The 25,025-nt window shown below is 36.6% G+C and overlaps 2 protein-coding genes across 2 annotated transcripts; both read right to left on the reverse strand.

Annotated features, from left to right (window-relative positions):
• Positions 1–7,707: 7,707 nt before the first annotated feature.
• LOC111377558 (protein TONNEAU 1a-like) lies at positions 7,708–12,188 on the reverse strand. The gene is made up of 8 exons (XM_023000717.1): positions 11,939–12,188; positions 11,029–11,161; positions 10,607–10,695; positions 10,380–10,502; positions 9,572–9,705; positions 9,451–9,476; positions 9,026–9,182; positions 7,708–7,924 (listed from the first exon to the last, which is right to left on the reverse strand). Exons 1-8 carry the CDS (start codon positions 12,023–12,025, stop codon positions 7,873–7,875), a joined length of 801 nt encoding a protein of 266 aa, XP_022856485.1. The 5' UTR covers positions 12,026–12,188; the 3' UTR covers positions 7,708–7,872.
• A 10,110-nt stretch (positions 12,189–22,298) lies between these two features.
• Positions 22,299–23,625, reverse strand: LOC111403267. Its single transcript, XM_023031702.1, has 3 exons — positions 23,214–23,625; positions 22,976–23,166; positions 22,299–22,604 (listed from the first exon to the last, which is right to left on the reverse strand). Exons 1-3 carry the CDS (start codon positions 23,623–23,625, stop codon positions 22,299–22,301), a joined length of 909 nt encoding a protein of 302 aa, XP_022887470.1.
• Between the last annotated feature and the right edge of the window lie 1,400 nt (positions 23,626–25,025).

Raw genomic sequence — 25,025 nt, forward strand, 5'->3', positions numbered from 1 at the left:
ACATTTGTATTTTGTCGAATTACTCTTTACTTTTGTTTTCTTCATCATTAGTATAATTTTATTTGAAAATTGCCGACCACATTCTTATTGACAAATGATGTATGTAGGCTAACATTGACATCATTTATGCTTAAACTCTATTGTATAGTTGGAGAACAAAATATGTAATTCCACAGATGTGAAACCGCTTACAAAACATTTCTATTTTCTGTCTTTCATTTACTTTCGATTACTCCTCAATTCCAAAAAAATTCAAAGACTAAGGTATGAAATTTCCAATTTTTCTGGCAAGAAGAATAAGAGTAAATAGTAATGAATAGTGTATGTGTATCTATGTATATATATATATATATATATATATATAAATTTTTAAAACTAAATAGTAATGATTTTTTTTTTTTAAATCTATAGATAGATGACAAGTTCATAGAATGTGATATTCATAATATACGTACAACCCAACTTCGTATTTATTTAATATTTATTTTATTTCAATCTACTTTTTTTTTTTTATATTCAGCTGGTAAGTGAATTGACAGTTTTTGCATTCCAGTATTTGTAAGTGCAAAAATGCCTGCAAATACATAAGGTGAAAATATAGTAAATTGTTTACAAATAGGGTAGATATAAATAAGGTAAATTGTAAATACTAATGTACAAATATGGTAATTACAATAAGTTGTTTACAAATATCTTGCCAGCATTTACAAATTCTACACATTTACAATCAAAAACTAATCAGGAACTACGAGGATGTAAAAAATATTGATTATAACAAATGTCTACAGCAATCTTTCTTGTATATATACTCATCCTGTTTGCATCAACTGTTTCCAATGGATTGTTTAAAATAAAGCATTCTATGTATTTGAGTAAAAATACTAGAGAATTTGCCCTGTATGAAAGAATTGTTTTTTATTAGACAAAATAAATAATATAAAGATAAAATCATAAATCAGAAAAGAATAAATGTTGTCAATTTAAATGCATTAAATACATACATGTTACCTCTGCTAGGTAGGTAAGGTATAATTTCCAAATTTAGCCTTTTGTTTCTCTACTTCTTTAAATCCAGTCTCCTAGAAGAAAAATTGCTAGAATTCAATGAAATTTGGATTATTTCAACTAATGACTTTATTTGTTCCCTGATTTCTTCTGGTGTATGAGACTGCTCGCTACAATAATATATTTGAACTTTCCATTCCAGAAAATTAACAAAACAGAGATACCAATTTTTTTCCGAATATGAACACGGAATTAATAAATAGTTGCAAGCTATCGATGAACACCCAGCCACCGGCAAATCACCATTCATGTATTGCTGCAAAGTCACAGTCAATAGATCCTTTTGAGAATGACTAAAACATTCTGCCATTACATTATGTTGCCGCATCAATTGGGCAGCACATTCATGTTCATATTTGAAGTCTAGGATTGCATATTCTTTGGAAAGCCAACTGCAACCTTTATTAATCAGCTCTCTCAATAGCTTTAATTCCATTTCTATATGCTAATACAATAAATGGAAATAAATTAGATATCCTTAACATAATAAAATTAATTAAGCAAGAGATATAAACTTCACTAACCACAATATTGATATCTTTCGTTGCGTCCATTATAGTTTTTATTGTATCTCTTCCATATAAGTTCTCTGTTCCTACGATCTTCCAATATGCACTATATATATATATATATTTTAGTTTAAATTAATACGAAATCAATGTAATACAATAATAAAATACAATCAAATTTCTTACCCGGATGAATTCTGCGCCACCCAATTTCTTAATGTTCTGTATCTTTCCATGAGATAGTCTTCTAATAGATTACCTGAATACTTCATTTTCTTATTTTTCTTTTCTTTTTTGGATGTTCACACCTCTTCACTTTCTTGAAATAGTACTTTCTGGCCACTGCTAGAACCAGGAACATCATGCAGCTGTGAACATGCAATGCCTTCCAATTTTGATTCCAAATCATCTAATCGAGTCATCACATTTTCGTGTTTATCGTCAATATATATCTTCATTGAAGCAAAATTACTGTCCATATAGGATTGTATGGAAGCAAAATTGTTGTTCATATAAGACTGCATTTCCAAGTACTGATCTTGATGCCATTTTTTTTGTTGTTGATACATTCCTTGATATTGCTCTTCATGTCATTTCTGTTGTTTTTCAAACATTTCTTTTTGTTGATCAAGAAATGCTTGATAACGAGCATCCTGTTCTTTTGTTTCTTCAACAGTACGATAGGAATGCATGCCAGATTGGAAGCCCAAATGCTCGTGTTGATCTTCGTACCATTTTTTATGTTTTTCAAACATATCTCTCTCGTTTTGAAGAGTTTCTGCTTCCTGTCTTCTTCCTTCATCAACTATGTCTGTCTTAAGATTATGACACAAGCCAGACATATCTGACACTATATGTTGCCTATACATACTGAACATTTCTTTCATTTCTTCTCTTCTTACATAATTAAAATCAAGAGAAGAACCAAACTCCTGAACTCCAGTTGAAATCTGTGCTCTTGAAGTACCAGCAAAACATGTGTCTTCCTCCTCCATACAATGTCGAATTTGTTCCTCCTCCATACATTGCGGAATTTCTTGTGGAATTTGTTGATGTCTATTCTCAAATTCTCTACCAACAATAACATCTAAAATAGTATGTTGGTTATCAGTTGGTAATGATAGAGTCATATACCAAACTTTATCCAATTCCTCTTCAGTAGGTACTAACACTGCAATTACTTCAATCTACAAATAAAAAAAAAAAAAAAAAACTTTTCTCTCCCACTATTAAATAATTAAATAATTGATAGTTAAATATATATCTAAAATTATCATACCTCTTGAATCATCAAAAATTGCTTTACTTTTCTCTCACTTAATTTTTTTTTTTTTTTTGACTTCCATTTATGCATTCTTGGAGCCTACACTATCTTATACATACGTCGGTCAAATTTGTCTCCAATTTGAGAAAACGCTTCATATATCCAAAACTACAGCAGAGGATTCAAAATCAATATTAACATACGTATAAAATCAACATATAGAGTAAATAAATTAAAAAAAAAATTACCTGAAAAGCAAGAGGATATCCATGTAGTGTATATTTACATTCATTTTGGCCTGCCTGTTGCTTTCTTTGTATTCTTTCAGTATGTGATTGTTGCAACAACTTCAACAAAATAAAGTATGCCTTACGGCCCCAAGGATACAGCAAAAAATCATTTAGCTGCTCAACCATGCCTAAAGTTCTATAATCAATATATCTTTCTGTTGGTGTTAAAACACATTCTACCAACATCACCAATCCCAATTTTAATTTATCATCCGAATCTTTACACGATTGGAATGCATCATAAAGCATTCTCATGTTGATTCTTTTTTTGCCTTCAAAATATTGATCTCTAAGTCGAGAATTATTGGGATTCAGATTAACAGATTCTTCGTGACAAGGTAATCTTGTAATTAGACAAAATTCTTGCGGACCATAATGAGCAAAATGATCCTCAAACCTCACTCACACCTCATTCCTTTTACCACAATCAACAAACCTCATTATAAATTCATGTATTAGTTTACTGCTGAATTGTTCTTCTTCATCTCTATACATAAATCCGTAGAGAAATCCATAAAAACTGCTATCACTAGAGATTAAAAGTGATTGGTCATCTGCTTGAAGCAATGCTATACAATCTTTTACATACCGATAATTCGAGTATTGAGTGATGGTACTAGAAAATTATTGGTTTGGTGACATTATATAGTCTAGAGACATCTGCACAAATAATAGAAATGAAAAATGTCACAAATAATATAAATGAAAGATGTCATAATATATACCAACATATCTTCCTAATTTCATGTAAGTATATATCATATATATCGTAATGTAACTATCGTCTAAGTTGGAAGAAAAATTACTATCAATCATCACATTTAATATATATTTCTAATTCTAAGATTTTGTTCCAATTTATATAAAAATCATTGCGTCAAGACATATTTCGAAAAAGAATGCAAGTGCGAAACTCCTGCACAGGGAAGTGGGAGGATCCCCGCACAGATCTGTGCGAGGAGTCCGCACACATCTCTACCAAGCTTCCCACAAATAATTTTATCATCTTCACCATTTCTTCCCATACCAAACTTCATTTTTCACAAGAACTTCACCTTCCTTCCACAAATATCAACATAAATTATTCGTATAAATAACATTTATTCATAGAAATCAACTTACCTTAGAATTTGTTGAGATGAATGAATTGACAGATGAAAAATGCTATGAATTTGATATCAACAAAGGAAGTATAAAGTTGAGGTCACAAATAAATGAAGTAGGTTAGGTTGGTGAAATAGTATATTCCTTTCTGCAAGAATCTTTCCTATTTTGGCATTTATCTGTCCAATATTCTCTTACAATAATTTGACTACAATTCCCACTTACTTTCAAACAAAACCCATTTCTAATATTCATATTTATTTAAATGAAATGTCTTTAGCAAATCTCTAAACATGAGATAGTGTGTATAATAAAAAGTCAATCTTTAAAATTATCCTCCAAAAACTCTTTCAATTAACATTTTAATTCATAAAATTCTCTCATTACATTCAAAACGTTTTTAATTTTCAATGTAAGAAATTAATAAAATAATCTAAAGAAAAGTTGGTTAGAAGAAAGGAAAAAGAAAATTAAATTATTCTTTATTAAAGCAAAATTATAAATTAACTTTTACTTATACCCACAATTTTAAATCTAATTTTTACTAACTACATAAGAAGATTGATGCCAAAACATTTACTCCAAACTTCGAAAGCATAATCAGCCAAAAAAACTAAAATATCTCTACACCACGCTAATAAAGGCAGATTAAATACAATAATCGTGCAACGCAGGTGCTATCGACTAGTATCTATCAAATTTTCTCTGCAAATTCGTTCATTTTCTTACTCAAATCAAACCCTAGCTATAGTAATACACCCCAACTTAGTTCTGCTTCTATCCATTTCATCCTTATTATATAAATTATTAGAAATCTGCTTGGCAAGGCAGGCACCTATCAACCGGGGGGCGGGGGTGGGGGCATGTACAGACAGGGCCTACGTGGTGTTGTTTGAGAAGAATTATTAAAATTATTATATAAATTTCGTAAAGCAATTTACACCCATATATGTAACTGTGTGTGGAATTCATAATATCACCACTGCATATTTGAAATGGACTAAATGAAATGGCAGTATAATCATGAGGAAATAATTTCAAGAGCTAGAGTTTCTGGCCTTGCTGCAAAAGTAGGATCTTTGAGTTGTGAATACCTTTTTCGCAATTTTCAGGTGAAGATACAGTAATTGTTGAGGTTTCATCAAGTTTCAAGTGAGCAAAAGTTGTAAATCTAAAGGGAAAGGAAAGATCCATTTGGGAAGGCTAAACTATCGACTGCTGGTGGTGGGGTGCCGACATATTGCTGGTTTGGGGTTGAGGTAGCGTAGGGTGGCGTGGGGTGGAGTGGGGAAGATAATAGGGTTTTTTATTTTTTATTTGATTTTTTATTTTAGTTTTTTATATGATAAAATGTAGAGTTACCTTTCGCTACCTTTTTATCCTTTAAAAATTAGTCAACATGGTCAGACCTTTGATTTTGGTCAACTAACATAGAAAGTAACAATTTTTGTCAATTTGAACTTCAGATGCGTGTTTTTGAAAGGTCTAGTACTATGAGTGCAATAAATTAAAGGTATGGATCACATTCGTATAAAAGTAAAATGTTTGATACCGTGGTCGTAATTTTCCCTAAAACAAATTCTTTTTAAGCCTACACTCGATTTTCTTCATCAAAAAGAAAATATTTCAAAAGTTAATAAGATACTGTTGCGAATAATTTGATTCCACTGATTTTTATCATTGGATCATATAAATGACAAAGAAATAAAATCAATACGCACTTGTGCATACTTTTGAGCATTTTATTTTTAATTCAATTATTCCATTCAAATCTATCGCTTGGATTAACAAAAATTGATTCCGTATAGTCAAAAAATGACAGTAGTCTTTCGACAACTCCATCCAATTCCATCAATTGGACTAACAACTATCAATGATGTGATTTGACTATCATCATTAATTTTACGGATAATTGCATCAAAAATTCAAAATATTTGAAACACTAGCAGACTTTTTTTAAACCTTTGATTTGTTGGAATCATCACCTCTAATCTTTTCAAACGTTATAGGCGAGACCCTTGTAGATGATTTCCATCCATTTCTATGTCAGTTGACCCAAAAGTTAAATTTGACCACATTTTAATCAATTAAAAAAGGGACAAAATAGTAAATATCTATTAAAAGAACTAAATAAAGGGATAATTAAATAAATAAATAAAATGTAAACATCATCTTCTTTACATTGCTTTCTCCCAATACTTTCTGTAATTCCTTCGTGTAAGTTGCACCCATTGAAATGTCCCTTTCGTTTAGGCGTAAGCGAAAGCCTTTAAAAATCATTCGAATTTTGTGGCAGTCTTGAAACGTTCTTCGAATCCCTCTAAGGCTAGTGAGGTAAACGACGACTCCGTCCTCGGTGCTAGGGAGATGGAAAGGAGAATCCAAAATCGAGTAAAGGATAAATTTGGAATCTCGGCCTAGACATGGTCCGATTTTGTTCGATTTTAACGAGAACCTAAAATTTTCGGGAATTTAGTAAATGAAACCGTCGGATCCAAGTTTAATTATGGAACCGTTCGGATTCGATTCCATTCGATTCCCAGGTTCCGTGTTATAATTAAATTTTTTAATATTTACAAAATTACATTAATTCAACTAATAATATGTTCAATCTTAACTTATCTCTTACAAAATCACACAGTCTAATTTTATGTATATTTTATGTTTTTTTACTGAGTTCTTCATAGATTTGATTGTTAAAATTACGAAAAAAATAAAGGTAACGAACTCACAATAATTAAGAGAAACGTTGAACTTAAATTTGATTTCTCCATAATGGTAAAAAGGGCACTATGGTAGAGTAATAAATTTGGATAAAATTTAGGTAAATTTGATTAAGTAGACTTTGAACTCAAAATTAGAAATAGAAAAATCATAGTTTTAGGCTTGAGCTAAATTAACTAATTAGCAAATTTAGTTAAAATATAAATAAAATAATTTGACTTATTTAAAATAAATTAATTGAGAAAATTAGGTAAATTAGATTCTTATTTGATTCTTCGATTCTTGATCTAAAACCAAACCAAATCCGTCGGTTCTCGATTCAGATACTTAATCGAGTATTTAACTTACAAAGAACCGCTAAATTCGGTTCAATTTGGATTCGATCGTTTCGGTTTGGGAGCTTTGTCCATCCCTATTGGAATCTGCTGATAATAATTTCAGGGATTTTGTAAGCACAGCTTGACATTGGCCGTTTACAGACACTCGCTACAATGTCCAAATCTTTGGGCTTTCATTCTACAGGAAATACAACCTAGACTAAGCCCTTGTTTGAGAAAAATTACATTACATTAAATTACATTCTATTTTTCTCTCTCCTATTTTCAACCACACAATCTTCCATAAAATAATATTACACGTAAATCGAAAATTTTTCTTTCTTTTTCAACCACTCATTTTTCAAAAAACACTATTCTATACATTAAATTTTCTCCGTAATGGGGGCCAAACAGGGGCTAAATAATACAATTGGTATGAGAAGAGCACGAATCAGAGTAACAAACCGAGCTCATAGAATCACTAACACACGGTAAAAGAAGTATATTTTTCAGTATTACATATTCTTTGCCCATTACGTAACATAACATACTGTCGGGCGAAGAAAACCAAACATGAATTAAGTCAAGAGACCATTTGGCTACATCTGGTCTATCCTGCTATCATCCTTCGACATTACATCCCCTGCATGCCTGAAACCAAATTTGGTAAACTAGGTTAAGCTCAGTCCACGCATAGTTCCTGAACTTCGAATTGATGCCAATGCACTTATGTCTAAACACTTCAAGAAGTTTTGGAAGAGGCCTCAACCTGGGATAATCAAGTCTCTCAATTGTTTCTCTTTCTTGGCAATTTGCTTAAATTGCACCACTTGAGCACAGAAGTTTTTCAATTGTGTGCATTTCCCCATTTTTACAGGGGCGTGAGGAGATTTTAATGGATTCTAAAAGTCTTTGAAAATTCAGAATTCCCCAATTGATAAAATCCATTAAAATCTAGGTATTCTAAATAACTCAGGGTTCTTATAAAGATTTCATTTATACAGATATTTCAAAAGATTTGGATGAATTTCAAGCTTATAAATTCACATAACAAACTCTCTTGAAATTTCCACCATTCTCAATGAGACTCTTAACGATTACATGGAAATCTATTCAAATTAACAAAATTCATTAAAATTTATAATATTTTAAAATTCAATAAAATCTGAGTTGAGGACACTTAGGTTATTTTCCAAAGATTGCATTTTGATATATAAGCAAGTCTATCATGTCTCCCCAAGACAAAACATAGGCTATACTGTTCAAACATTTTACAGGGCATTAGCCGCTGCAGAACAGGAAGTAGGACAGCCTGATGTCTATTTCAGTGTTATGGTTTTGCCATTAATGCATAGTCCATTATTATCAACCCTTGAGCCAGAAAAAATATGTAGCTGGCAACACCGTATGCAGTATTATTATTGGCCAAGAGGAGAATACAAGTAAAAAGTGCCACCTTGAAATTATTCCTCAAAAAATTAGGTAGAATCAATCTGCAAGTTAGAGACATTTCTATATAACGAATAAGTTTGCCTAACAAGATAGTGCAGGTCCTGATATATACATCCTCCTAAAATGTAACACAATCACTATTTGGTGTACTGACTTGTTAGATATACCATACAATTCTGGTAGTATTTAATGAACCGTGAGAACAGTTCATATTTTCCAAAGAATCTTTTGATTGTAATAGTTCTCTCTTTCTGGAAAAAGTTCTAGAACATATTCTATGCCAAGGGTATAAAAACAAACCTCCAAGAGGTGGTCAAATTTCGAGCTTTTCTATCCAGCTGAAGGTTTTCTAAGGCCGCTGATGCACGTCCTACATCCTCTGGAAGCTCATCGCTGTCAAATCTCCAATTATGATCATCTTTTCTATACCCAGATATGGATGATCCAGCTCTTCGATCTAAGAATCAATAAATTAAGATAAAACCAAATTGAGCTAGAATAATGTTATTTGTAGTTGCTCTCCGCTATAGTCGCCTACATGACATATATGTGGCGATTAGTGATTTAGCACATTAATGTGATAGTTTTTTATTGCCGTATGCATCAAATAACTAACCATCACATGTACGTCACGTAAGACGGCTGCGGTAGTGAGCGACTACAAAAAGCATTATTCATTAAACTAATACTACATAGTTGATGCAAAAAGTGGTTCTAATACTCACCAGATGACTGGGAAACAGGAACAGTCCTGCAATGAGCATATTGTGAACTGAAGTTTATTTACTAAAAGTGGTGAATGATGAGAAAAAAATAAAGGGAAAGAAAACCATAATTAGCAAAAACCTTCCCAAAGGAGGTATTCCCCCAGCAACTGATGATGAAGAAGGTCTCCTGATATTTCGGGCTTCCAAGTTGGATAGAGATTCAGCATCTGGGGTGGTTAATCTCCTATTGCTACCCCTTCCCTGAGATAAATTCTGCAAGAAAACACATCAGAATTGCAAATGAAAAGATCATTTCCATTGATTTCGACAAAACATAGGTTGAAATAGAATGTTTGATAACAGAAATATCACTCAAAGATGCAAGACTTCACAATAGGTGTAAATATCCAGTGGACAACCTTCATATAGCATCAACCCTAAACCAAATTGCATTACCATAGCATTTAACCTTTTGGACACATTTGAAGTATTGTGAAGCATAACATCAAAACTTATCATTGATTATAGCAACCGTGTAAGATATCCATTATGAGTGAAAATCTGAACTTGAGAAATAAGAAATATTTACATAGCTGAGCCAATCTTACGTTTTAAGAATGATAATCTGCTGACATCAATATACATTCCTAAATAAAGCTTTAATCATAGTGATCGTTAGGCATTATTTGTTCAGTAACTCTTTATGGTATATCAGACAGAGTAAGAAGCACGCTCACAATGTAAGGTATTGTCTGCAAGTAAGATAATGAACATCAATTCACCAAGGTTGTTCAACTCTCATGGTAGGAGTCACCCAATATTTTTCACAATTGTGACAGTAGTACACCAGCATATGAGGGATGACTTCAATTTAAAAAAGTATAACATACAATACAATAAGTCATATACTTTTCTTTCAAAAAGTAAGACAGGAAGTCATGTCAAACCTCGTACTTCAAGAATCCTTCAAGAACATCCAAAAGTAAAGGACCACTATCTCCATTCCTATTAAGGTCATAACCATTTTTGCTGCTAAAGTCCTTTAATTCAGATTTCCAGGATTCCTTTGGCTGCAAAGTAAGCCATTGGTGTTAGACAAAAGATATCCGTCAAAAAGCAAACAAGAGTTTCTGAAGAAATATTGCAAACTGGCAATGATGCATGTAAAAAATACCAAATTACACTCAGGCAGATAAACTTTTAGTGTGTGGTTTAACTGAGCCCAGTCCAAATATTCACATATCAGTGCAGTTAGCAGCCTTCCTGCAATAAGCAAATCAAATGACAAGCAAAAAGCTTAAGCAAAATAAATTAGGCTATAAAGTAGGGAGGTGAAATGCATAGAATTTCAACAATTTCCATACTTTCTATCCAGTCCCAACTGCAAAAGATAGTACAAATGTATAGAGAAACATTATAGAGGCGTGTAAAGAGATCTTTGAGTAATTGAATTTTCTTTTTCTTTCTTATTGTTAAGTGCCACAAAGACCTAGTTTCTATAGCATGCATAGACATGGAGTAATTAAGTATGCTAGATGAGCAAATGTAAGAAATAAAATAAGAGCGAGATGGTTAGAACTTAGAATAAAAGTAAACCTGAAGGAGAGTTGTGAAGTTGTTTTGCACGATCATTGCAGCTACCCAAAAGTGCAGGAGGTAAACTTTCTTCATTATCGATGACTCTATCCTCCTGTTCGATTGCCTCAAACACACTCGCTCTTAATTCAGCCTAGCATGTAAAAGCACCAAACCGGTCAAGTATCAACCAAATTACTCAATACATCTTCTACTTTAAACCCACCAAAAACTCTTGTTTGCCTACTAATATGTATGCATAATCATACATATCTATAAGTTTCTTGTGAGTATGGATTAACACTTCAAATAAATTTATTTATGGAAATGGAAAATGGAAGAAGTACAGACATTACAAAAACTATGTACTGGAAGCCAAGCAAATTTATAACCGTTGCCTCTAGAAATATCAATAACTCATTTACCATACTCAAAATTCTTTATTCTTTTGCAAATCTTATGAGTTTGGCAAAATATAATTGGACATCAAACTGGAAAATTCATGAAATACAATCCCTAGTAGTAATCCAAATATTTCCAATTTCAATTTTGTACGCCTGACCCGAGCTTTAACTTCTAATCAGTCCAAATTCGTATAATAATACCAGATAAATGCATCAAAATAACTTCATTAAGAATATGAGTCACGACAAGGTACGGCCGACAATGCAGAATGTACATCTATTGTAAAATAATACAAACTCAATAACCTAGAGCCCCACCTTAATTCTGTAACAAAAACACACAAAACCCTAATTCAAACATAATTATATCAGCAATGCATGCGAAACAACACGATCCGTGAAAAATTTTATTTCCACGTCATGATGAATCTACCAAATTACACGGAGCACATGCGCAGGGCAAAAGATGGAAAAAATTCATAATGAAAACTCAAAGAAGAGAACGAAATTGAAAAGGGAATACTAACCCGGATCTTAGCGAGAACACCTTTCTTCTCAAGAGTACGAGTGACTAGGGTTTTTAAATCCATCATTTCTCGAGCGTAGTCGTCCATCTTTTTCTACTTCGTCACCTTCTCTCTTCAGCCCCGTCTTCTGAGCTCGGAAAAATGGAAGCTTTTTGTTGTGATTTCAAGTTGATTTTGGTTTTGATTTGATTTGATTTGGTGACTTCCTGATAGAAGTGATGCGTAGTGTGGTAATAAAGCATGTTTGGCCAGCCCAAAGCCTAGCCTAGCTTATGAATAAGCCAATATTTACTTTATTTAAAAAAAAAAAAAAAATCTCAACCCAGAAATACCAGTAATTTACAATTGGTATGGAAAATATCGCCTCAAAAAGAAGACATTTTTCTTATTTTGAGGATATTTTAAAAAAAAAAAAAAATCTCAACCCAGAAATACCAGTAATTTACAATTGGTATGGAAAATATCGCCTCAAAAAGAAGACATTTTTCTTATTTTGAGGAAAACAAAAACTCTAACATCTTAAAGAAAATATTTTCTTTAAAAACAAGGAATATTAAATATATTTTCAAAAGTTAAAAAATATTTTCAATGAAAAAATAGCAATCAAATACTCTAAAATAGGAATTTGAGTGAAAATTTGTTATTTTCGATGAAAAATAAATATAATCAAACACACTCTTAGACATGAAAGCTATCACCTAGAAAAAGAAATATTTTCCTTGTTCTGAAGAAAACAAAAATCTACCATTCCCAAAGAAAATATCTTCTTTAAAAATAAGGAAAATAAGGAATTTTTTTAAAACTAAAGAAAATATTTTCTTTAAAAACAAGGAATATTAAATATATTTTCAAAAGTTAAAAAATATTTTCAATGAAAAAATAGCAATCAAATACTCTAAAATAGAAATTTGAGTGAAAATTTGTTATTTTCGATGAAAAATAAATATAATCAAACACACTCTTAGACATGAAAGCTATCACCTAGAAAAAGAAATATTTTTCTTGTTCTGAAGAAAACAAAAATCTACCATTCCCAAAGAAAATATCTTCTTTAAAAATAAGGAAAATAAGGAATTTTTTTAAAAGTTAAAAAGTATTTTCAATGGAAAAAATAACAATCAAACACTTCAAAATAGGAATTCGGGTGGGAAAATAATATCTTCTATGGAAAATAAATGCATTCAAACACACTATTATTTTAAAAATTGAAAAAAAAAAATCGTGTTGCCGAAAGCAAAAATTATCAAAATAAAAAAGAGTTAAATCTACCGATAACCACCCAATTTGTTATTTCACCATGTCCATCCAACTTTATATTTAGTGTCATCATGACTACCTAATTTGATTTTATCTCACTATGGCCACCCAATTTTATATAACGTTTCATCATGATCACCCAATTTCACATAGCATATTATACCATGATCACCCAATTTCTTTTCACTCCTTTTTACCAAATTTAAAAGAGGTAAAACGATAACTTTGTATTATATTTAAAAAAATAAAATAAAATAAAACACTGATTTAAAACAACGTTACTTAGATAAAATAAAATAAAAAGTTATTTTGAAAAAAGTTCCTTAAAAAATAAAATAAAATAAAAAGTTATTTTAAAAAAAAGTAAGTTGAAAAAATAAAATAAAATAAAAATTTATTTTCAAAAATTCTTTTTGTTTTTTAAATTTATTTTATATATAACGCAAAGTTACCATTTTACCCATTTTAAAATTAGTGATAATGATAAAAAGAAATTGGATGACCATGACGAAAGTTTATATGAAATTGGATGATCATGGTGAAATAAAATCAAATTGGATAGTTATGGGGATACTAAAAATAAAGTTGGGGTGACCATGAGAACCAGAATAAGATTGAGTGGTCATTGGTGAATTTAACCCAAATAAAAAATCGAACTTGAAAAAGTTTTTTAAAACCGTCAATTTGATATCATGTGGATCTATCGCTTAAAGAGCTATGTTGAAGTAAGAAAAATCGTTCTAAAGCGATTTAGTTAGGTTTTGGAATTTTTACTGCAATTTAATGTCAAAATCGAAGGGTTTAAAATTAAAAAAGATAAAATAAAAATTTAAATTTATGATAGAGATGAATGAAGAAATAGTGAAATCGATGGAATCAAATATTGGATCACTCCAATGCGTCACGAAAGTCACTGTGTCGAGTCAACTCCTATGCCGCTAGCTATATCCCGTTAAGTTCTTTTTTTCTTCCTCTAGTAGGCAAGAAAATAAGTTTTGCAAATTTTCGGAAATTCATTAGGGTTGCTTTCTTTAACCAAATTTTTTTCCTTTCTGGCAACTAGCTTCTCAAGTGGGTGGCTTGGCAAGCCAGCTATCTTCAGTATCAATGAAATCCCTGTCAATAATAGGTTGGAATGGTAGGGAATGTGGCTTGCACTTCAATGAAAAATGATAAAATCAAATTGAAATTTAATTATTCCTTCAAGTCCTGCATTTATAAGTGGCTCCGCCTTACACAAATGTCCAAGTGTTGATGCTAATTGTCTATAAGTCAAGGAATCACAAAAGCAATCTCTCTTTTTATTTTTATTTTTATTTTTTTTCCATTTTCATGCAAGGCAAGAGGTTGGAAACCAGGTTTTTTCAATGAGGAAAAGAGCTTTTATCTTATGTGAAATTTATGAAAACTAGGTTGATAAATTATAGTGATGCTACCAAAAATCGTACCTGTTGATTTTTCGGGTTTGATGATTTTGATTGAGCACGATCGTAGTCTTTTGGTACCTGAAACAAAAGCAACGAGGTATGTTCCCGTCGCCCCTCCGATGCTTAAGTCAAAAAGAGAATTATATGCGTGAGGCTATAAATTGGAGAATAATGAGAAACGTACCTGAATAATGGCTCAAGGTTCTGTATTTATAGAGGTGTATGGTGCTTTCCTAGTAGGATTTAACTATTTGGGCATCCTTATCCGATAGAGTCCCATGAGAAAGCAGTGTTTGGATCCTACTATGATTAGAAGACCAATTGTTAAGAGGACTCTCTCAGACTTAGGAGATGTGGTTTGAAGTATTTGTGTCAGATAAGAGTTCTCAGGGGATAGACCTTCTCCCTAGTATGATGAAGATAGTAGTTGAGGACCTCAAGGGGATTCCCCGAGCTATTATTCCCGAGGACATCTTACAATCTTTAAAAGTTATCAAGGTCGGGCACATGTAACTCGAGGACCCAATACATCCCGAGCACTAATGACCAAAAATCGTAAGAAACGCCTTCGTGAATGGTCGAGGATAAAAGTGGTCGGGATACGCAGGAACTGTCAATATCATTGGCCCCCGTGCACCTATTCTCGAGCCTTTCTCGAGGATATGGTGCAAAATAAGCCAGAACGAAAAGAGCTTGGGTGCCTAAGCTCGAGGGAGTTCTTGAAGACAGGTGTGCAGAAGGGCTGACGTGTACTGAGGTAAGCCCTAAATAAGAAAAGGCGGTAAAAAGAGTTGTGGGCTGGATGTAGGACACGTGGCTAGATCTGACGATCGGGGTGGTGACCTTTGGGATACCCTCTTATGTTGCTTATAAATACCTTGTTCACTTTTCACTCTCAGTAAACTTCTCTCGCTAATCGTCGGGATCAGAACTTTGGTGGGTTTTTTAGGCGTCGACTTTAAGGTAAGACCTCGAGACCTTAAGTTATTCTATAGACACTTTTTTGCCTAGGTCAGGATATCGAGTAGTAGTAGTGAGTCTTCGTCCTCTTCCTCAAGGAGTACCCCCGAGAACAGGGAGCGCTCGATCATACCCATGGCCGTGCCCATTAATGTACATCATCGGGCACAAAGTATCTCGATGCCCCTTAGGTACCCCGACCTTCCCTGTAAATTTAAGGAGCTTCTAGCAATATCGACGGCTAGGGATCATGGGCTCATGCCTGAGTGTGATATTAGAACACCAGGGGGTGAGGATAGGATGACTATTGCTCGAGATGGAGAGTTTGTAGTTTTTAGGGACTCGCTAAAGGGTGGGTTTAGATGGCCCATGCACCCCTTCTTTGTGGCCTTACTAGTCGAGCACAACATGAGCCCTGGTCAACTCATGCCAAACCGATGGAGGATGCTTACTTACTTTTTTATAGCATGTAGGTACATAGGTATTGACCCATACATCGACCTTTGTAGAATGGTCTTCGATTGGAAACAGCTACCTCAATATACATGTTTTGCCTATCTTTCATCTCGAGGAGGTTTCAGGATACCGAGGATGCCAAGTTCATTAAAGGGGTGGAAAGAAAAGTGGTTTTATGTCATACTTCAGGATTCTGACTTTCCTTTTAGTCCTAGGTGGGTTTTGCCCGACATGGCCAGGTTTTGTGAAGGGCAGGCCTATTTCGAGTCTTTAGAAAGGGATAGGGTGATGTTAGAGAACCTCGAGCCTCTTGTTTATGATATAGATGACATTTTAGGGGATGATATTCTCGATCTTGCAGATGTGAAAGGTGCTGAGGGTAGGGATCGTACTTTCGCCTTTTTCTCATCGATTCGTCTTTGTTAATTATGCTCACGCTAATTACTTGTCTTTTCAGGGATGACTTTCGATCCTTCAGCTCTTCGACAGGCCGTGAACAAGAAGTCGAGGGCTCCTCAAGTCCGAGCCCCAGGTCAGAAAAATGGGAAAAAGAGGCCTCGAGATTCAGGCCCTGAGACTGTTAGGAGTGGTCTTGGCGAGACATCTGCCCGAGGACAATCCCCGATCATTCATGAGCACGAAACTCCGATTGCCACTCCTCGGTCAAGTCCTCGATCAAGGAGTATTCCCGAGGTTGTTGACCACGAGGATGAGGTCCTTCCTGTGCCTTCTTTTCAAAATCGAGATCCAAATTGGTGTCCTCTGGTGTCGAGCATCGTGGACAATTATCGAAAGGACCTCGGTTTCAACGAGGGCATGAAAGCTCTAGAATCTCTTATGCTGAAGGTAAGCTCGTTCACCTTACTTGCAATATGTCTTAATTTCTATGGCTCGATCATTAAGCTCGTCTTTTTAATACTGCAGACGTTGAGCATTGCCCGAGGTCTCTCTCTAAAGGGGAAAGACGAGGCACAAAAAACTGTTGAGCTCGAGAATACTGCTCGAGCACATAAGAAGAGAATAGCGGACATGGAGGCTGAGCGCTTCCTTCTTCAGAAGGAACGCGATGATACCAAGAATGACCTTCAGAAAGCCCGGGAAGAGGCTGGAATAGCCAAGGGCAAGGCCGAGGAGTTAAAGCTCGATGTAGAGCATTTGAAGAAGGATTTCGAAGCTCGTCTGACTGAAGCTCGGGGGATAGCAGTTGAGGACTTCAAATCATCTGAGGAGTTCAATGGGCTGAAGGGAGAGTACGGCATGGGCTCGTACTTCCATGCTTTGAAAGAGGCTCAGGCATTTTTGCACTCGAAGCCTGATGCAAAGCCCGAGGATTTGAAGAACATCCCAGAGGTTGTTGAAGACCTCGAGCTTTCAGAGTCCGAGGAAACCGTTGATGACCAGGAGGTCAATATTGACGATTAGGATGTGGCGAAAGAGCAAGGAAGCCCGACCTCGGGAGAAGGAGCCTAGGACATAGACTAGTTTCTGTTTTCTTTTTGTTTTTGAATACTCTTGGCTCTTTACTTGTACTAATTGATTATTTTTGAAATCAATGTATTCTTCCCGAGCTTAACTTGCGCTTCTTACTATGTTACTTCGATTATGTTTGCTCGAGCTTTAAGTTTGTTTGAGGACTAAATTAAGTGATGTGACCTAGCTCGACTTCAAGAGAATCCATAATTCGATGCCTAAGATGAATTAAACATCTCGACACCTAAGATGACTTGATATCTCGACGTCCTAGATAAATTAAATAACTCAACGCCTAAGATGAATTGATATCTCAAGGCCTAAGATGAATTAAACAGCTCACGCTTGAGATGAATTAATAACTCGACGCCTAAGATGAATTAACATCTCGACACCTAAGATAAATTAATAACTCGACGCCTAAGATGAATTAACATCTCGACGCTTAAGACGACTTGATATCTCGACGTCCTAGATAAATTAAATAACTCGATGCCTAAGATGAATTAAACAGCTTGACGCCTGAGATGAATTAATAACTCGATGCCTTAGATGAATTAACATCTCGACGCCTAAGATAAATTAATAACTCAACGCCTAAGATGAATTAACATCTCGACGCTTAAGATGACTTGATATCTCGATGTCCTAGATAAATTAAATAACTCGACGCCTAAAATAAACTGGTAAACAGCTTAAAAATCTTGATGACTCAATCTATAGAAGTTTCAGACAAAGGTAGTAACTTGACCTTAGGGTCATCCCTTAATAGGGAAATTATCTCGAGGACTAAATAATAATGAAATTGTCTCGACCTATAGCGTGATTCCCGAGGACAAGGATGGGCCTTTTTATAAGATTCATCACATCGTTGATCGGGCACTGTGTGCTCGGGAATTTTACTTGTATCGTTTGCCCTGATAACAATCTTTATGTGTTTGTTCGAGGACAAAGCTTTTTGATTGCTTGCTCGGGGCAAGGCTTGAATTGCTTGCGCGGGGTAAGGCTTTAGTTATTTGTGCGGGGCAATGCTTTAGTTGCTTGCAGGGGGCAAGGCTTTAGTTGCTTGCACGAGGCAAGGCTTTTTGATTGCTTGCTCGGGGCAAGGCTTAAGTTGCTTGCTCGGGACAAGGCTTAGTTGTTTGCGCGGGGCAAGGCTTTAGTTGCTTGCGCGGGGCAAGACTTCAATTGCTTGCGCGAGGGGGGGCTTTTAGAGTGTTTGCTCGGGGTAAGGTTTTTAGAGTGCTTGCTCAGGGCAAGGCTTTAGTTGCTTGCACGGGGCAAGGCTTTTTAGAATGCTTGCTCGAGGCAAGGCTTTTAGTAGCGAGATTACATTTTGATGAATAGCTTAATTCTTATTATACTTTAAAAATAGACTTGGCACGCAGGCCTGACAACTAAAAACGTGAACCTTGGCACGCAAGCCTGACTACCGAAAAATAAAACTTGGCACGCAGGCCTGACTACTGAAAACTGGAAGAACAAGTTACTTGTAATATATTTTTAAATTCTCGGCGTTCCATGGTCTTGGAAGTGGTCTTCCTGATGTATTCCTTAAACTGTATGCACTTCCTTGAAGTTGTCGTATGACTTCAAAGGGTCCTTCCCATACTGGTCCTAGCTTGCCCGGATCATGACCTGTTGCTTCGGCCCTTCTTAACACAAGATCTCCGGCTCTAAATCTCCGCATCCTTACTTTTTTATTGAAATACTTTGCTGTTTTATCTTGGTAAGAGGTCATTTTTAAAGCTACCTGATCACGAACTTCCTCTAAGAGGTCGAGGTGTTCAGTGGTGCGTCCTGCGCCTTCGGGCTTAAGCTTTTTTTGGCTAGGCAACCTGACTTTAACAGCGATGGTGGACTCAATACCGAAAGCCAACATGAAGGGGGTTTCTCCCGTAGCGGTTTTATGGGATATTCTATATGTCCAAAGTATGGAAGGTAACTCGTCAGATCAGGAACCTTTTGCATCTCCGACCCTTGTACGGAGGTCTTACAATATAATCCGATCGGTCACTTCGGCAAGACCATTACTTTGAGGATGGGAAACTAATGTCAAATGGTGATCGACCCCTAGGTTGGAACAGAAGTTTTTAAATTGTTCATTGTCAAACTACCTGCTATTATCAGTTATGAGGACTTTCGGTATCCCAAACTTGCATATGATGGACCTCCAAATGAAAGTTCTCAACTTAGGCTCTGAAATTGTTGCTAAAGGCTCTGCCTCCACCCACTTAGTGAAATACTCTATAGCCACAGCCACAACTTCAATTGCTCCCTAGTTATTGGAAAGGGACCCAGGATGTCAATTTCCCACTGCTCAAATGGGGCCGTGCAACTAATGCTAGTGAGGTCCTCTGCGGAAGAGTGGATGATATTGCCAAATCTCTGGCACTTGTCACACTTCTTGACATATTCCTGGGCATCTTTCTTCATGGTAGGCCAATAATATCCATACCTTATGAGCTTGAAGGCTAATGTCCGAGCTTCTTGATGGTTTCCACATATTCCTTCATGAACTTCTTCTAGTGCTTGGGATGATTCGGAAGGCTTAAGGCATCTGAGGTATGGAAGTGTGAGGCTTCTGTGAAATAAAACTCCTTCAATCATGCAATACCTTGGAGCTTTGGATCGGATGCTTCTTGCCGCTCGAGGATCTTCTGGAAGATTGACATGTTTTATGAAGTCCACTATTGGATCCATCCACGATGACTCATTATCAATATCCATGATGCCTATGGTCTGATTGATGCTTGGCTCGATTACAATTCTAACTGGACTGTCTTGTCAAGCCCATCTATCCCCATGAACACCAATCTTGACAAGGCGTCGGCTTTACAATTCTCAGCCTGAGTAATTTTCACAATTTCACAACTCTTGAACTTTCTCTGGAGATCATGCACTTTCAAGCAGTATAAGCTCATTTTCTCGTCCTTACTATCGAACGTCCCTTCAATTTATCCGACCACCAACTGGGAATCACTGTAAATTTTGATGTTTTCAAGCTTGAGATTGATGGCAAGTTCCATGGCTATAATGACGGTCTCATACTCTGCTTCATTATTGGTTGCCTCAAATTTGAACCTGAGTGCACACTGAATGTCTATGAGCGTGTCCGGGCTTATGATTATGACCCTTGCACCAGAGCCCGAGGAGTTTGATGCTTCATCTACGAAAATTCACCACACACCTGTGGAAGAGCTCGAGCTACCATCTGGCCCCTGAGGCCTTGGGGTGAGTTCTGCAATGAAGTCAGCTAAGGCCTGAGCTTTGATAGATGGACGGGGCTTGAACTCTATGTCAAATTCTTCGAGTTCAATTGCCCACTTCAGTAATCTTCCTGAGAATTCTGGTTTCTGAAGAATGTGTGTCAGAAGCTGATTGGTGAGTACTACAATAGGATGTGACTGAAAATATTGTCGAAGCTTTCGTGCTGCCACTATCAGTACAAGGGCAAGCTGTTCTGCCAAAGTGTATCTTGTTTCTACATCAAGTATGAATTTACTTAAGTAATAGATGAGTTGCTGGGCCTGTTAACCTCTTTCACCAAGACACCACTTACTGCATTCTAAGATACGGCTAAGTATAAATACAGAGTATCCCCGGGCTCGGGTTTGGTGAGGATAGGAGAAGATTCCAATGTCTGCTTGAGCTCCTAAAAAGCCTTCTCGCGCTCCTCATTCCATTGAAAGAAATGATTATCCCTGAGGACTTTGAAGAAGGGGAAACACCTGTCTGCTGCTCGAGACATAAATCTGTTTAGGGCTGCTACCCTACCTGTCAACTTTTGAACTTCTTTCTTGATCCTTAGTGATTCCATTACTTCCAAACCCTGAATCTTATCGGGGTTGGCCTCAATCCCTCGATGAGTGATCATGAAACCCACAAACTTTCTCGAAGCTACGCTGAATACACACTTCTCTGGGTTGAGCTTCATCTTATATTTTCGTAGGATGGCTAACACTTCCTTAAGGTCGGATATGTGCCGCTCTACCTTCTTACTCTTTACCACCATATCGTCAACGTAGGCCTCAATATTCTTCCCTATCAAATCAGCGAAGACTTTGTTGATGAGCCTCTGATATATTGCCCCAGCATTTTTCAACCCAAATGGCATCACCCTATAGCAATATATGGCTGAATCGGCCATGAATGAAGTCATCTTCGGCCATGAGGATTTGATGATATCCTGAGAATGCATCTAGGAAGCTGTACAACTTGTATCTGGACGTACTATCCATAAGATTATTAATCCTGGGTAGCAGGTAGCTGTCTTTAGGGCACGCCTTATTGAGATCTATGAAGTTGATGCAGACCCCCCATTTATCACTGACCTTCTTTACAAGAACAACATTAGCGAGTCAATCAGGGTATTAGACTTTCCTTATGAACCTCGCTCTCACCAATTTGTCAACGTCTTCCTGAATGAACATACTTCTTTCTGACGCAAACTGTATCTTTCTTTGCTTAACAGGTTTGGCCCCTGGGCTTATATTGAGTTTATGGACAGCTACTTCTGGGTCTATCCTTGGCATATCCTCCACCTTCCATACAAAAACATCGATGTTGTGGGACACACAATTGATGACTTCCTCCCGGAGGCTGGCCTTAAGATCCCGACCAATAGTTACCGCTCTTCCGTGCTCGAGCTCGACCACTTCCAATTCCTCAACAGGGGCAAGTCTATCCCTTGGTTTGGGCTCGAGCTTGTGGTCTAAAAGTTGCATGACGTCTATACTCATTCCTCGGATGCTAGTAACATAGCATTGTCTGGTAGCTGTTTGGTCCCCTCAAACTACTCCGATGCCATGGCCTGTTGGGAACTTCATGGCCAGGTGAAACGTTGATACAATGGCCTGGATCTTGTTTAGTAGGGGCCTTCCAAGAATGATGTTGTAGGCCTTTGGGGTGTTAACCACTTGGAATGGTGTGATCTCCGTCACTTGTGCATTACCAGAACCTAATGTAAGCAGAAGCTCGACGATGCCCTCAGGGATAATGACTCCACCACCAAATCCCTGTAGATGAGTTTTTACTACTTTGAGCTGTTTGGGAGAGAGCCCCATTTTATGCCGCACTTCCATCCGTAGAGTACACTGAATGTACAGAAATGGCTATAACAGAGTTTCTCTTATTCATATTAACAGCTACTCTAGGAGGAATGTATCGAATACTGGTAATAATATCAGCAAAAGAACGTGAGGGAGATAGGCAGCCCTCGCCCCAGGGGCAAATAGGGGGTTTCCAAGTCCATGGCCAAGTACTTATTACTTCTTGGGTTGTAATTGCTATCCTAACCTAAGATCTGCGACACTCACATTCAAACAGTCATTGTCTCGAGTCCAAGGTGACTTAACAAATATGGTTAGAGCCCTTATGTGTCTTGAACTTATATTAAATTCAGTTAATATAATAGATGTTATCACACATACAATCATACTCAATTCGATGGAATTGTTTTATCAACCAGAATCCTCTTTACTTCAAAGTTAGCCACAATTGCAGAGACGACCAAAGCATCGTCATGAGGATACGATACTCCTTCCAAATCCCTTGCTCCAAAGGTAATGTCTTCGAGTTTATCACGGGATTCCTTCGAGGTATGAGCATGTTGGTGGGCATATTGCTTTCGCTCACTATTTGTGTCTCCTCCAGATGCTATGCCTCCAATTATAATATTAATGGTCCCAGCAGTGGTTGAGCACTGCTTCCGGCTCCAGGCTCTTTCCGATTGTCCCGGTCATTCCTTGGGCGTTTATCATGACCAATGTAGCTTCTTAAGAATCCTCTTTTAATAAAGGCTTCAATTTTCTGCTGCAAGGCTTGACAATCCTCCGTGGTATGCTCATGATCCTGGTGAAATTTACAATACTTGCTCCTATCTCTTGCGTCAAGGGGTGACTTCATTCTTGAAGGCCACTTTAATTCTTTCATATCTTTGATCCCCATTAAGATATTTGCCTTGGGTGTGTCTAATTGGGTGAGGGGCCCTGGTGGACCTTCATTCCTGCGTTTATCCCGAGGAAGCTCATGCCGGGGGAGGGGATCATGTTGCCTATTATTTTCAACCTTTTCATGAGAATGACCAGCTCTTCTTGGATTCAACGTTTCCTCCATATTAATGTACTTTTCAGCTCAGTTAAGGAGCTCGGTCACTGTCTGTGGTGGGGTCTTTGATAATGACATTTTGAAGGCCTCACACCTTATAGCATAGGTGAGGGCAGAAACTGCTGCTGTAATGTGAAGGTCGGGTATTTGAAGTCTTTCATTGTTAAATCTTGTCATAAAACCTCGTAGGGTTTCATTCGGTCCTTGGCGTAGTTGCATGAGGGAGGCCGCGATCTTCCTTATTCGCTTACTACTTGCAAAGAAGGCTGAGAAATTTTTAGCCAAATTTGAGAATGAGATTGTGGAGTTGGGCTCCAATGTCGAGAACCAATCCCTAGCAGCATTAGTCAGCGTTTGTGAAAAGGCTTTGCACATCATCTGATCCGACGCAACTTGCAAGTTCATGACATCAGTATATACATTGAGATGGTTGATGGGGTCGGTCGTCCCATCATACTCTTTAATGCGAGGATATTTGAATCTGTCGGGCAAGGGATATGACAATATCTCTGGTGTGAATGGAGTGTTAGGGGTGAAACCCATTGGTCCCTGAGCATTCCATTGCAGGCCAACTGTAATTCCTTCTTGAATGATCCGGGCAATTTCACTAGAATCCATGGCGACCGATCTCGAGCCCGAGGCCATATTGTGAATACCCGAGGTTCCTACTCCACCAATTGCGAGGTTTGGTGGTCATGCTCGAGCATCAGTCATAAAATCATCATGCTCTGCCTACCCTGGCGACGGATGTGAATTTTTTTGACTTAACAGTTGCGTGAGCGTGGCCACCTGCTGACGGAGCTCTTCAAAGGCTTTGGTTGTGATGATTGCTGGTAGAGGTGCGGGCACTCGTGACGATTCTTCATGAGGAGCCGGTTGATCTTCGGCAGGTTGAGGGATGGGAGTGGATGAGCTTGCGAGAGGAAGACCTGATCGTGTGTTAACCATGACTTTTGGTAGCGCATCTTACAGACGGCGCCAATGATGCTACCAAAAATCATACCTATTGATTTTTCGGGCTTGATGATTTTGATTGAGCACGATCGTAGTCTTTCGGTACCTGAAACAAAGGCAACAAGGTATGTTCCCGTCGCCCCTTCGATGCTTAAGTGAGAAAGGGAATTATATGCGTGAAGCTATAAACTGGAGAAAAATGAGAAACGTACCTGAACAATGACTCAAGGTTCTGTATTTATAGAGGTGTATGGTGCTTTCCTAGTATGATTTAACTATCTGGGTATCTTTATCCGATAGAGTCCCATGAGAAAGCAGTGTTTGGATCCTACTATTATTAGAAGACCAATTGTTAAGAGGACTCTCTCAGACTTAGGAGATGTGGTTTGAAGTATTTATGTCTGATAAGAGTTCTCAGAGGATAGACCTTCTCCTTAGTATGGGAAGATGGTAGT

The sequence above is a fragment of the Olea europaea genome, chromosome 1 (assembly GCF_002742605.1).
Source record: "Olea europaea var. sylvestris chromosome 1, O_europaea_v1, whole genome shotgun sequence".
In the NCBI taxonomy this organism is placed as follows: Eukaryota; Viridiplantae; Streptophyta; class Magnoliopsida; order Lamiales; family Oleaceae; genus Olea; species Olea europaea.

Coding starts and splice junctions, on each gene's coding strand:
- LOC111377558 (XM_023000717.1), bottom strand. CDS start 12,025: ATGGACGACTACGCTCGAGAAATGATGGATTTAAAAACCCTAGTCACT. Junction 10,503..10,606: donor ATCTGCCTGAGTGTAATTTG/GTATTTTTTACA, acceptor CTTACTTTGCAG/CCAAAGGAATCCTGGAAATC. Junction 9,183..9,450: donor TCCTGTTTCCCAGTCATCTG/GTGAGTATTAGA, acceptor ATTGATTCTTAG/ATCGAAGAGCTGGATCATCC.
- LOC111403267 (XM_023031702.1), bottom strand. CDS start 23,625: ATGGAGGAAACGTTGAATCCAAGAAGAGCTGGTCATTCTCATGAAAAG. Junction 23,167..23,213: donor AGAGCCTGGAGCCGGAAGCA/GTGCTCAACCAC, acceptor TTGGAGGCATAG/CATCTGGAGGAGACACAAAT. Junction 22,605..22,975: donor TTGAAGTAAAGAGGATTCTG/GTTGATAAAACA, acceptor CTGTACATTCAG/TGTACTCTACGGATGGAAGT.